At 33.7% G+C, this 15,161-nt stretch overlaps 1 protein-coding gene across 2 annotated transcripts in view; it reads right to left on the reverse strand.

The window, feature by feature from the left end:
* Nucleotides 1-15,161, reverse strand: part of GALNT13 (polypeptide N-acetylgalactosaminyltransferase 13) — a gene marked incomplete at its 3' end in the record, with an annotated part of 475,050 nt that overhangs the window by 331,412 nt on the left and 128,477 nt on the right. For both annotated transcript variants that reach the window (XM_081242298.1, XM_081242297.1), the window contains exon 2: nt 3,595-3,763. In XM_081242298.1, coding sequence (XP_081098424.1) covers nt 3,595-3,763 — 169 coding nt within the window. The remainder of the gene's footprint in view (nt 1-3,594; nt 3,764-15,161) is intronic.

Consider the following 15,161-nt stretch of genomic DNA (forward strand, 5'->3'; position numbering starts at 1 on the left):
GCACATAATTTGGTGGCCTAAAAGTAAAAAAAAAATCCCAGTATTGGAGGAGAGGACATCTGATGAGACAGTTTACCCAAGATATCCAGAACAGGTTTGTTGGAAGTTTGTTGCTAAACCTTTGATAATGATATAACACATCAGATAATCTCCAGTTTCTATGATCTTGACAACATAGAGACTTTAAATAATAATGCCTGAGAGTTCTCCCTCCTAACCCTCCTTGTTACCTGAATATGACTTTAACAGGTTTCTAATCTGAGCAATTTCCCTCCGACATGAGACACCACCCAGGATAGATCCTTCCTGACACTGAGGGACAAAAAGCCACTGAAGCCTGAAAACCTGACTCTTGATCAGCGATGCTTTTAGAGAAGGATCATGATCAAAAGAGGGATATGTAAAAAAATTAATAAACAGAAACCTCAATTAAATAGAGCTTGGGCATCAGAAAGGGGAGTCTCATACCCTGCAAGAATAGCAGAGCCCAGCTGGACAAAGAAAGACTTCTTTCCTGGCAAGAACTCAGCCAATGAAATGCCATGGACTCTTTGTTTACTACAGCCCTCCCAACTTCCTTTTTCACTCTATAAAAGACTTCTCCTTCCCTTGCTGTGTGGGGTCTTGCATGTGGCTTGCCATGGTCGCAGACCCTGAAATGCAATTCTCTGCTGATCCTAGATAAACCCATTTTTGCTGGAGAAATATCTGGCAGTCTATTTGTTTCAGGTCAGCACTCTGAACACATCTTCAAATATTTGTAGATTGATATTAAAGCCAAACACAATAGTAAAGTATTTGGACAATTTTCTGAATGCAGTCATAAAATATGCTGAGAACAGGGAGATCAGCTCGGTGCTTTGTGACCGCCTGGAGGGGTGGGATAGGGAGGGTGGGAGGGAGGGAGACGCAAGAGGGAAGGGATGTGGGAACAGATATATATGTATGACTGATTCACTTTGTTATAAAGCAGAAACTAATAAAAAAAATATGCTGAGATATTTTAATGAATTCACAGTTTGGGCAGTTCAGACCCTTTCTAAATAAATATCAACTCAAGTTTTGACTAAAATAAGATCTTTTTAAACTAATTATTTATAAATCCCATCTTTTTATATCTTGATATTTCAGTCATCACTGAGGCTAGCTTTATGTGTCATCTCATGAGATGTCCCTATCCAAAAACTGAACTGTAATACCAAAATTGGGAAAAATATAGTTTTCTACATCAAATGAGTATTAACAGCTTTTTACATCTTTTAAGTAAGTTTGGATATCTGATTCATGGTGTGTTTCTCAACATTAGTTGTTCCCAGGCAGTCACACAATTGAGTCATTCAAGATGACTTGCAAATGTCCTCAGTGAACTTCACACACTTTATGATTTGTCTAGGAATTGTAGATGGTATTTCTTTCTTTCTTTCTTTTTTTTTTCTAATTGCATACACTGTGATGTCATAAAAATAAAACAGAAAATGATTTATTTCACTACTATTATTTGCAAAATCTCAAAATTCAAACAATAATATCTACAGTAGGTGTGGCATTTTTTTATAGTTTTTATACTGAGATTTGAATCCTACATTTTTTAAATGTTGAATTGTTCCATAGTTTAAGACTTAAGTCTTCAAGTACTTAATACACTCAGTAATCCTTAAAACAAGTAATACCACTGGCCACAAATATTTTAAATGGAAGCTCAATAATGATGTTGCTTCTTTTTTTCTTTTGTGATGGCTCTGTATTAAAATAGTTCTTACCTTAATTTTATACCAGATCTGATATAAAATTTAATGTTATATGTTCTGATAGTTGAAAATGACGATTTAAAAAAATTTGAAATAGTGTGTACATGGTTTTCCTGAACACATAAGTATCACATTTTCCCATTTTATCACAACATAGCATAAAAAACAAGGTAATAAATGCAACATTATAACATTATGAACTCAGCATATAAAATGCTCAAAAATATGTAGAAGAATATGCTCACTGTATATCTTTAAAAATTCAAATGTATCTACGCATATAGAAATACACACATACAAATAAGGACAGAACTACCTGTAAAATTATTTAGGCCTCTGGAATGCAAAAATATTAAATTTGATGCTTAAGCTATTTGCTAGGAACCAAAAATATCCATAATATGTAGTTACTTGTGGTTTTGTTGAGAGAGACATTTCAAAAGCATACAGGGGTATACAAAACCAGTTACTTAGCTATCAAATGAACCTTCTGACAACCCAGGCCAGCATCTCAACAAGGCTTGGATTAATTTATTTTGATCTTATTTGAAGTAATTCAGAAAGGAAAAAAAATCATGTTTAGTAAATATGTTAATGTCACCATCGCACTAATGTAATATAACCCATTATATGTAGCAAACTTTGTATGTAACAACTATGTATAAGCCATTACATGTCTAAAAGAACAACTTCGTTTTAAATAGACGTGTGCTCTGGAGGATATTTGTAAACTTGGAGATTTTCTAAAAACTGAGGACATATCTTTTCTAAGTGCCAAGCGTTTTCTTTATAAGGACTATATACAAGGATGACAACACTGCCACTAAATATTCTGATTTTTATTACCTCCATTTAAAATATGTTCAACTTTCTAGAGCATGGCTTACAGTTAATCACATAAGTGTTGAATTCTTCAACATAATTTTTCATGCAGTATTATTATTTCCAAGTGAGTATTTCCTCCATGGCTGATAACTGAGCTTTCTAATTATATCAATAAATAGCATCATAAATTGCTAAAGAGCCCACAATAATAATTTTAAAGGGTCAAAGAATCACACAGGCAGTTGGCTATTTTTATGCTGGAATAGCAAAGCGTATAGTTTTTCAAAGCAAAGTATAAGGGCTTTTTATACAGGCAAGAAAATAATTTATCAAAGATCATGTTTGCTCTATTTTTAGCAAGATAAAGCAAAGCAAAACAAAAAGACATCTCATGAAGGAAAAAACCTGTTAGGTTTGTGTATTCTGCAATGTCTTTGCAAGTAACATATTTTGCTCTGCCAGAGAAAGACAGTTCATATCTCTCATCATAGCACGGTTAATTCCTGCTATGGCAAAGGTATTCAGAACCATATAGCTCGGGGCTTCCCTGGTGGCGCAGTGGTTGAGAATCTGCCTGCTAATGCAGGGGACACGGGTTCGAGCCCTGGTCTGGGAGGATCCCACATGCCGCGGGGCAACTAGGCCCGTGAGCCACAACTACTGAGCCTGCGCGTCTGGAGCCTGTGCTCCGCAACAAGAGAGGCCGCAATAGTGAGAGGCCCGCGCACCGCGATGAAGAGTGGCCCCTGCTTGCCACAACTAGAGAAAGCCCTCGCACAGAAACGAAGACCCAACACAGCAAAAATAAAAAATAAATAAATGAGGCAGAATAACTGCCCTTTAAAAAAAAATTAAAAAAAAAAAAAAAGAACAGAAAGGTTGAAAGGGTGAAAAAATATAAAAAAAAAAAAAGAACCATATAGCTCTAGATTTCAAATAATCTGAGTTAATTGAAGTTCTGAGATATTCTGATATTTGGGGATTGCTAATATATAAGATTATAAAACAAATGTAAACTCACCCTTCTAATCTTACATCCGGCAAACTTCTGTTAAGGGCAATCAAATCGCTGGCCATAAGGTTAAATTGATTGATTTTAAACAGTTCTTTCATTTTCTCCTGGTCATCTTTAGGAATCAGCACAGCCTTTCCCATTTCTCCTGGCCCTTCTTGGTTTCTTGAAATAACAGCTGTAAGACACACACAGGTACACACATACATAAAACATACAGATAATGAACTGAAAATATAAACTCATGTGTTGGATTAGATTCTAAAGGGTATCACTTATAAACTGGCTTAATGATAAAATCATCAAATCTTTATTGCCACTTACAAACCATGCACTACACTAAAGAAACAACTTATTTTAATTCATTAACTCAATGCTGCATGTTGTCCTTCAAGTCTATCACATATCATATGATCTGACTAATCATTAAGACTTAATAATTAAGCAACACAAAACACCAAAACTTAAAACTTCTCTTTCATGTTTTTTAATACACTTATTAGAGAGGGATGAAGTTGAGCTCTGGGCAGACTAAGTTGTGCAAAATGATAAAAGAGAAATTTAAAAAATTTACCAAGATTAATTTATTTTTACATCCACTTAAATATTTTGGTATTTCAAATATCTACTGCCATTATATCTTTATAAAAGCAAGTAAGGTTGGCAACGCTTTATCCCCATCAGAATTTGATTTCTTTGTCAAATCATTTTCAAATAAGTGAAAAGAACTTTCATAGCAGTGACATATAATTTTAAATGTCAAGTTGGATTTGGAGGCTATGTGTTCCATGACTGGAATTTCAGAGCAATATTCTGGGCTGGACTGTTTTTATTAAGAGCACTCAGGATTCTATACAAGCTAATGTTCTTGCCATTTCCTCCAAGTTATCACCACACAAATGTCCCTTCTAGCTATAAAATACATGGTTCAGAGGCTTCTCTGGTGGCACAGTGGTTGAGAGTCCGCCTGCCGATGCAGGGGACATGGGTTTGTGCCCCGATCTGGGAGGATCCCACATGCCGCGGAGCAGCTGGGCCCATGAGCCATGGCCGCTGAACCTGTGCTCCGCAAGGGGAGAGGCCACAACAGTGAGAGGCCCGCATACCACACACACACACACACACACAAAATACATGGCTCAATGTGTGTGTGTAGGCACACACATGCATGCATATGTCTCTATGTATGTTAACATAGAGTAATAAGACAAGGTTCGTTAATCCTAATGTCCCCTTAACTTACTTTTCATAATGATATTAAATTAGGTTACCATGAAAGAAACATAGTTCTAGTCTTGACTCTTCCAATGTTTTGCTCTATTATAGCACCTAACACATTAATCTTACTGAGTTTAATTTCCATATACTTTAAAGGGCAAATATTTGGACCCAGATTACTTTAAAATGTATTTAAAAATTAAAGAATATTAAAAAACTAAAACTAGAAATACCATATGATCCAGCAATTCCACTCCTGGGTATATATCCAGAAAAAACTAAAACGATAATTTGAAAAGATACATGCACTGTACCTCAATGTTCATTGCAGCACTATGTATAAGAGCCAAGATATGGAAGCAACTCAAGTGCCCATAAACAGATGACTGTATTAAGAAGATGTGGCAAGCATATATATATATGTATAGAATGTTACTCAGGCATAAAAAAGAATGAAATATTGCCATTTGCAGCAATGTGGATAGACCTAGAGAATAGTATGCTTAGTGAAATAGGACCGACAGAAAAGATGAATACTATATGATATTACTCATATGTGGGATCTAAAAAATAATACAAATGAGTGTACATACTAAACAGAAACAGACTCATAGACATAGTAAACTTACTATGTTTACTTACTATGTTTACTACTTACCCTACAAATTTAGAGTTACCAAAAGGGAAAGGGAGGGGGAGAGAGACAAATTAGGGGTATGAGATTAACAGATACCAACTACTATGCATAAAATAGGTAAGCAAAAAGGATTTGTTGTAGAGCACAGGGAATTATACCCAATATCTTGTAATAACCTAAAATGGAATATAATCTGCAAAAAAAAAAAACTGAATCACTATGCTGGATACCTGAAACTAACACAATTTTGTAAGTCAACTATACTTCAATACAAAATTAAAGGATAAAAAGCATGTGAAAATAATCCATAAATTACAGCATTTCATAGAATATAAATTCTAATGTAATATAAGAATATGGTCAAAATTAGGGTAGAACACAATAAGGAGACTTTCCTCTGATTTGACCATAATTATAAAACATCAAAACTGATATTACCAGTACTAATATACAATGGGTCTTCCAGTAGATTATTTTCTGTGAAAGGTTATTCTGCCTTTGGAATGGCAGAATATGGTATATATATATATATTTTTTTATAGTTTGACTATAAAAGAGATTTAGGCATCTCTGGGGAACTTCAGATATGGGTATCATGAAGGTAATTAGCTTGTAAATCCTCTTATATGTAGAAAAATGGTAAGAACCAGGAAATTTTTAAATGGAAAAGATATATGTATTCAACCTCAAACTATTAAAGAAAGTTATCTTAAAGCTTATGAAGACTCTCATTCACTTTAAGAAGCAAAAATAGAAATGATGGCAGGAATTTTATGAAAAAGCATGTTTTGTTCAATTTATGAATTAGAATTCTAACAGTAATATGTTCCCTCAGGAGTTAGTAAGCCTATTGTCCCTGAAATCAGATGGAGTTGTTGGCGTTGGCTTTGGGTGAATTTGTGCTGCTGGTGAGATGCTGGACTTAGATAGGGCTTAAAGTACTTTTCATTTCTAGGATTTCTTTAAGTTTTGATTCCATAGAAATTGTTAAAAAGAATTTTTATAGTTTCCATAGGAGTCTTTCTAATTCTGAAGTAAAGGACATGATCAGGCTATATAATACTACCCACTGACCATAGATATTTTATGTATGTGTCTGTATCTATATCTATCTAGAAGGAAATAGATTCTCAATCTAGACTGGTAGAGATAGATAGATAGATAGGTAGGTGATAGATATTTTACATATTCTGGTCTGTAACCTTAATGTCAGAAAATATAGGATTAACTTTTTTCTGGGAAAAAGAATTTTTGATTTTTGATACATTAAAGAGAGCTTAAAGAATTTGAGGTTAAAATAATTAGAATTTTTAGAAATTAAGAAAGCAATTCATTCACCATTCACAGTTCTTTAAAATGTCCTCTATAAATTCCAACAAAAACACCTTACATTGCAGAGAAAGGACTAGCATCAATGCAATGCTACCAAGACTACTAAATAGATAGGAATGACTTTTACGCTATGTAGAAAAACCATGGAGCTCAACTCCATCATTGTAGAGAATGAAGATCAAGTTATAGCACATTGAAATATTTGTTTTTTGTAATATATTCAAATCTGTGACAATTTCCTTTGCTTAGCATTTTGAAAATTATAGTTTTGTCAGTGGTATGGTAGACTAAGTATATCATTTTGTAGTGTTATCAACAAAAATAAAATTGTCATAAACAATATCCATACACTTAGAACTAGTTTGCAAGCACATATAATCATTCTCCTTAATTATTCTCAGCTTCTTAGTGAAGAATAGATGACAACTTAATGTGTATCAGGTTAAGTGTCTCCTCCCCAAAGTTAAATATACTTTTCTATAATAGCCTCTAATCAATGCATATTTGACATTTTACAAAACATTTTGTCTTATACATGAGCAGACCTATTGGTATTTTTTACCTTGCTCAAGGAAAAAATGCTAAGTGATTATAACGCGGAACCAGCCTTTTTCTTTTCCTGGCTCTTACCTGGCAGAATACATATTGCTAGAAGAAGCAGGTTTTTTTTTTTTTATTCAAATAATATAAATAGGAAATAGAAAAGATTGTGCAGTTTAGTATGTAGTTTATCTCTGACTGCCAGTACCTTTAAATAGCAACTTTTATTTTTTTTCTTACCTGTTTATTTCTCTCCTCTACATAGTTTAAAGAAAAAGAAAATCCACCCACACACCTACAAGATACCATGCTCCTCCACAGCCAAAGTAAAAAAACAGAAAGAAAAGTCATCGAAGTTTTGGTGTTACTTTTCCACTCTTAATAGGCAAATATGATGGAGAAGGCAACTAAATCTACATTATACCTTGACTATTGATTTAAATATGGATGGAAATGTCCCAATTCCAAATCTGGTTTGGACTGTAAAAATAAATTAATATACTATGCTGGAAGGTATTTTCTTCCTAATTATACGGTTAAATAATTTAAAATGATAGATAATTTGACTCAAAATGACATTATAAAACTTGTTGAAATATAAAAGCAGAATCATTATATATATGTACATATATATAACATATATCTTTCATTTTCTTTAACATAGTGCATACTGTATAGATTAAATGAGATTTATTTTTATCATAGAATTCCCATTGATAAAATGATGGCCACCAAAATATAAACAAACCAACTGATCAGTCTGCCAAAACAAACACTACATATTAATTGCATTATTGGCTTATGTACATTATGAACACTTTTTCAGTTGCAGAAATATCCCATTAACAATAAGCACTGTCTATTTGAAAAAAGAGAGATAAGACAGTTTATATTTAAAAACAAACTAGAGTAAAATAAAATTTAGGTCATTTTAAAGTAAAGGTTTTATTATGTTAAAGAACACAGTAATATATGATGCATATTGGTAAAAGCATGACATTGGATCAAAATCTAAATGTTATCCCATCTGCCATACTTTCCAAAAAATTACCTCAAATTATATTTCTATCTTCAGATCTACTCAGTTGTTAATTTCTGTGTATTTGCCGTTAAAATCTTTCTTTTCAATGATACTGCAGCTCTTCTCTAATTTTCATCTCTTCCAAATCGTCAATTTAAATAAATTTAAAACCTTGACTTTTAATCTCTCTCATCTTTGAATATTCATACTTCATTGCTAATAAATCAGTTTCCCTAAGACAATGCTGTTTGCCTTGTCAATCATAAACAAGTCTGCAGTGGAGTTAGAAGATGAGGAAATCACACTACCCCTTGGATCACCATCCAAACCATTTTGCCTTCCACTCAGTGTTCCGTGGGCCATGCTCTTTTGCAAATCTACAGACCCTGAGTTTATAAAGAATAATTCTTGTTAAAGTAAAGGAACTCCATATATCTTTACTTTGGCCCATTTCTATTAGAAACAATGATAGACTTCAAATATCAATATTATAATACAGAGCTTTATATATATATATATATATATATATATATATAAAAGAAAATTCATTCTATTTAATGTGGGAATAAATGGCAATTCATTTGCTACACTTTTGAAAAAAACTATGCATTTTTATAAATCTGATACATCTGTCAATAATACTTCTTAAAAAATTTTAACATGGCCATATGTGGTGTTCTGGTTTCTGCCCATTACATTTCAGTAACTAGATTTTTATGCAGCAAGAATGTTGCAAATAGCAAGCTCCAATGGGATAAAGTCCAGCAGATATTAGCTACTATTTCCCCGTAGGGTGGTACCCCTTTTTAGATATAAATAAGGCAGCATTTTCCACCAGCTAAGTGAGAGATCATTCACAGGACCAAGGGAACACTAATTTCCAAAACTGTCTTTTACTTATTTTTTAAATCAAAAATATATTCTTTTTATTATATATAAAAATAATACATGCTCATTTAAAAGAAAGAATAAAGAAAGAGAGAAAGGGGGAGGAAGGAAGGGAGACAGAGAGAAAGAGGTAGGTAGCCACGATGAAAAAAAAGTGAAAAATCAGTTAAACTTCTGCTTGAATGGTCAACTTTAATTTATTCAGAAACATACTTATGTATTTAAAATATGATCATTCATGCATGCTGAATTTTATCACTTCATTTATCATTATCATACATATTTGTTTTTATCGTTTAAAAAGCAATTGTGAAAATCTACCCAAATAAATATGTGAATCCATACCTACCTTATAATGGCTCCAAAATATAGCATAACATGGCTCTACCATGATTTATTTAACTAATTCTTTGTCTTTGAACATTTATGTTGTTTCCATAATCTCTATTATAAATGATGATTCAATTAATTTTCTTCCCTAGTCTACATCTTTAAAAATTTGTTTAAGAATTTGTTTTGAAAATATGGTGGAAATTTAATGAGGAAATTACAGATTAACCATGCTATAATATAATTATTGTTTATCTCATCTTTTTTGACTTTCCTTCTGATATTCCTCTGGCTAGGAATTTCCTCCTATGTCTGATGACTGAAATAATCCCCGTTCACCAATTTCAACTTTCAGATAAGGTAAACTCTCTCTCTTTTATAGCTCTTTTACTTTATTCCATTACACCTTTTATAATACTCCATTACCACTATCTGTTTACATGTAATGGCAGAGAGTCTAACTAGTGAACTGTCCCATTTTACTTCCTCCTGGATACACAGATATACAACATTCCTCAGCCTCCCCTACATTTAAGTGTGGTTTTGTAACTGAGACTAGAAATGCTATGGGCCTGGCCAATAACAATTTCCCATGTGCAATTCTCCATGCTCTTTCCTTGGCTCTAGCAACTTTGGAAGCCACGTGTTGAAAACGGCAGAGTCATCACAAGGAGGTAGTAACATAGATGCCTGAATCACCGCCTGGAGGACAGCCACCAGCTGATCAGGTATGCCCACTGCATACTTTATATGAGAGCAAAAACACTTTATTTTGCTAAACCATTGGGACTGCAGACCTATCTGTTATACCTGATAGTGTTATTTTTATTAGAGCACTTTTTTCTTTCCCCTTTGGTCTATGAAGACTCATCAATGTATTCTGCCTCAACTTTGACTCAGCTCAGTGCCTGACATCATTCATTCAATCAGTGAATAAGTTCAAAAAAGTAGAAGGAAACTTTGAGACAATCTAGTTCTATAGAGAGACTGATGAACAGAGCAATTAAAGTAGAGGTTTTTCCCACCTCAAATATGTATAAAATGATCCATGTGGTATTTAAAAAAAAGTAAAATCTCTGCTTCATACCTATTTTTTATATTAAAAATTAGTCCTCATTAGTATTTAATATTTAGGTTGAGAATAAAATATGTACGCATAATAAATAAATTTAGATACGTTAATACAAGCTGAAAAATTTCTACAGATAGTGGCACAAAATTAAAATGTATGAAGACTATGGCCTTAAGAGGTTTTAATTAGATCACAAATCAGAACCTAAGCAGATAGTTAAAGAAACCATTTAAATAAAGTGGAGTATGCAATTAAGCTATTTCAGACCCCAATGGTAATTTTTAATAAAAATAGTAGTTTGTGTAACTATTACAAATGGTTCTCAATAATAACTCAATACAAAGTATGGCTGCTTAAATACTGGCAGCTATTAGCCTTACAATAATGGACTTTTCTTTCTTGTCCATAATTTCTTCTTTTGTAAAATATTTAAATAACTTCACAGTGTTATATAACTGGAAGTTATATGCCAATGCATATATGTACTACAGTAGATGCCCATATCACACATTCCTGTAATATTCTATAAAAGAAAATGAAACATAGCTTATAAATTATGACTCAGAAATCTTTTATAAAAATATATTCTAAGGAAATATGGATATGCCCCAAATTTTACTGGCATAGATAATTAAAGTAATATTATGTGTTCTTACATGCAAGAAAAAAATAAATGTATATTTTCTCCCTCTCCATGTAGATACTATATACTACATATATATTATACTATATACTACATTTTAAATACAATATAAATCGTGTTATATCTACATACAGAAAACAAAGTAATTAAAATTATGCTACAGAAGAATATTTAATTATGTAGATGTTCATATTATACTTAAGTGAAAAAAGAGGTCATGAAACAATACTAAAAAATAAGCCCATTTCTAAAAAAAACGTTATATGGTGTATAAACTTACATCACCAATGGAGACTTGCAGTGGTTTCTTAGATTAGAACTTTTACATTCTTTCTTTAGCATCATCTGTATTGTTTAAATCAGTTCAACTGTACTTAATAAGGGGATTTCAGCTGCATATTAACCAAAACTCTGGTTTCAGTGATGATGGATATAACATGGCTTTTACAGTGATAGATACAGAAGGTGAAGTTAGTGGATGTTGGGGGAATGAAAAAGAAGGGATCAGTGTTGAGTGGAGTTCCTGAAAGAAGGAAAGCTACTTAATGTACCTAAGATGACGAGCAGGTAGAAGAGTATCATAAAGAATTATGGTTTGTTTTAGCAGGAAAGTTCTCACAGGAGCTTCACTATAATTTACAGATAAGGAAATTATAGGAGCTTCACTATAATTTACAGATAAGGAAATTATAGGAGTTTCACTATAATTTACAGATAAGGAAAACTATTTAAGTAAGGACAGATAGCAAAGTTCTTGGTTCCTCTTTTATGAAAAAGCAAATTTCTATATTAGTATAAAATTTTTTCACTCTCCTTTCACAATCGTCCTTACAAAACCCTCTACATGTCTATTAAAGCCACTGCTATTCTTCTGTACATTAAGAGGTTGTTTGGCACCTGTTACAGTCATAAATATTTCCTGGAAACAATGGACCCAACTTTTAAAATGTTCACTAAGGTAATATAATAATGCTGAAACATGGAATTATTTCCTTCTGCATTAAGAATGAGATTCCTCATTGAAAGTATTGAAAAGGTCCTCAGCTTGCAATGGCTCTAGTAATAACCTTAGTCTCAGCTTTAAATAGGAAATCTCCCCATCCCCCAACTTCTGCCTACACTGCCAAAAAAAAAAAAAAGTTGTTTTTTGGAAGCAAAACACGAATTTTGTCTTCAAGATGCATTGGGAAGCCCTTTGTAAGGAGACAGCGTAGTGGAACAATGGCCATTTTAAAGAAGTCCCTAACATAACCCAACACTACAAATTATTCCTAAAATACACAGTAATAAACTCTCAGCATTTGATATATCATACACATATGATTCATCAAGTTTGCAAAAATATACCCACTTTAGCCAAAAAAAAGCACATGCATTCATTGACTGTACATCTAATTGAGATAGTAGATATATATTTTTAAAATAATTTCTGAATGTAACAGTTTACTTATTATGAAACTGCATAAGATGTCCAATAAAGCTCAAAATTTATTAGCTACTATTAGTCACAGAAAATGTGAAGCAAATATTATTCAGGAGGTTCTTATGATTCCACATGTCAGAAGTAAAAAAACAAAATCCTTCACAAAGGTCTGCAATTAAAAATTATAATACTGTGACCAGAAAAATGGTTCATCTCAAATACCCTAAAGTATTTTAAGCCATAAAATTAAATTTACTGCTAGATTGTGCTTTTCTGACGGCAGTTGTGCTGAATGTCTTTATTTGGTCCACTACGTCTCCCTCTGCACCATCTCCAGCCTGCTGTGTCAAGGGTTGCTGACCTCTATTTCACATCATCCAGGTTCCCTTGCCCTTTGACTTCTGGCTGGGAAGGCACTGACAGATATTAGGGGATAGGAGATGAAAGAGGTTGAGGTATTTATTTCCCTGGTTCCTTCTCTGTGGGGTTGCTGACGGTTGGTTCTCTCACTCACAACTATAATTTATTTCAGGGGGAGTGCCCTATGACCAGTTAATGAAGGAAGAAACAGTGCAAGGTTGGATTAACTAAGAATCTACTAGTCTTTGTTAAAAGCTGCTACTTTACAGCCCTACTTAGGGGTGGTCCTGAAAGTCAGTGGGTGAAAGGAAATCCTCCCATCATGCAGAAAGTCAGACAGGAAATTTGGCTGAATACTGTGTGACAGGAGAGATGGCTTGAGTTAGGGATCTGCACTCATCCATGAGCAGTGGCTAACAGGTTGGACAACTCATAGGGGACTTAAAACACCAAGACTGGAAAATCAATGGCAAAGAGGTCTGATGAAGGAGTATATGAGTGGTTCCCTTGAAATGGGCACAAAAGATGGAGATTCAGGTCCCATGTAATCTCCCAGAGAGGGCTTCCATGGCAGAGGAGCCTCTCAATAATCACATGGACAAAATTATCCTTCCTATAGCTGTCATTCTTTTTTTTTTTTTTTTTTCAATTAATCCAGTGCTTGCTCAATGGGAGAAGTACTAACAGGCCAGGATGGCACAAATGCACACTATGCACTGATTTGACAACATGAACTTCTCACCACAGTTGACATGGTTATGGCCACCCGACTTGCCAATAGTAAAAGACAACACACAGCCAATCATATGGCACCATTCTTAACCAACTTGTATGAGGTCAATTCTATTGGACCCCTTTCATCATTGTGAAAAAAAAGCGGGGGGGAGAAACAGATGTCTGGGATCTGTCTTCTCTGGCCACAATTCTGTCAGCACCACCATTTGTAGACTTACAAAATCTTTATTTTACTTGGGTTTTGACATAATCTTACCACAGACCAGGGGAAATAATTTATGGGGGGAAAAGAAAATGACCCACAGACTCACCAAAAAAAAAAAAAAAAAAAAAACCTCAAGCCCTCAACATCTAGAAGCAATTGACTTGATAGAATGGAATAATCTGCTAGACTACTATAGAAACTTTGGGGAGCAAAATCTTGTGGATTGGGGATGCCATCCCACAGGATGTTATGTACCTTAAAGCACTATCCAATGCATAATGTCATATCTCCTAAGACAGAATGCACAGGTCCAGGAACCAAGGGAGGATGTAAGAGTGGCCTTTTTCAGCAAAGTCACTGAAGGAAAATTTCTATCTCTACAACCTAGCCTTTATGGGGAGAAGGGTACTAGTTTCCATGGGAAAAATGCTTCCACTAGAGAACACAATTAAGGATCTGTAAAATTGGAAATTGAGTCTGCCCTCTGGCCATTATGAACTCCTTAAGCTGTATAACCTTCTCTACAGAGAAAGGGACAACAATAGTGGTTGAGGTGATTGATATTATTTACCAGTAGGAAATTAGATTGCCGCCACATAATGGGGGCAAGGAGAACTATTTCTGAACCTAGAGGTTTCTCTGGAGTGTCTTATTTATGTGATAGGCTGGGTAAGAGAATAATGAGGCAACACAATAAAGGTAGACCAATCAGGCTTATAACACAGGATCATACCACCAGTAACTAGTCTGATCATACCATACAGACTAGTTACTGACACAGCTTAGGATACACATAGAATAACTGTAGCTAAAAGAATGTATAATTATCATCTAAGACCTCAAGAGCAGCTTCATGTCATAAGACCATAGCTGCTATATTTTATGTTAAGAATTTTTTTCCTTACTTTTTTTTTCCTAGATTACCTTATACAAAGAGAACTGAGGTTTACTAACATTTTAGATTTTGTTTGGGAATATGATAAAACTGATATAAATTCATAAGAATATGGTAGTTGATACGATTCACATATCCCTTATACTAGGGACACATATTTTTTATCTGGAAAAGAGCATATGCTAAAAAAAAAAAAAAAAGAAAGAAAGAAAAAGAGGAACGGAAGGCAGAAAGTTTTCCATTTGTTCCTCCAGATCCACATTCCACTCTTAACCTT

Source organism: Mesoplodon bidens (genome assembly GCF_964165515.1).
Source record: "Mesoplodon bidens genome assembly, chromosome: 8".
Lineage (NCBI taxonomy): Eukaryota > Metazoa > Chordata > Mammalia > Artiodactyla > Ziphiidae > Mesoplodon > Mesoplodon bidens.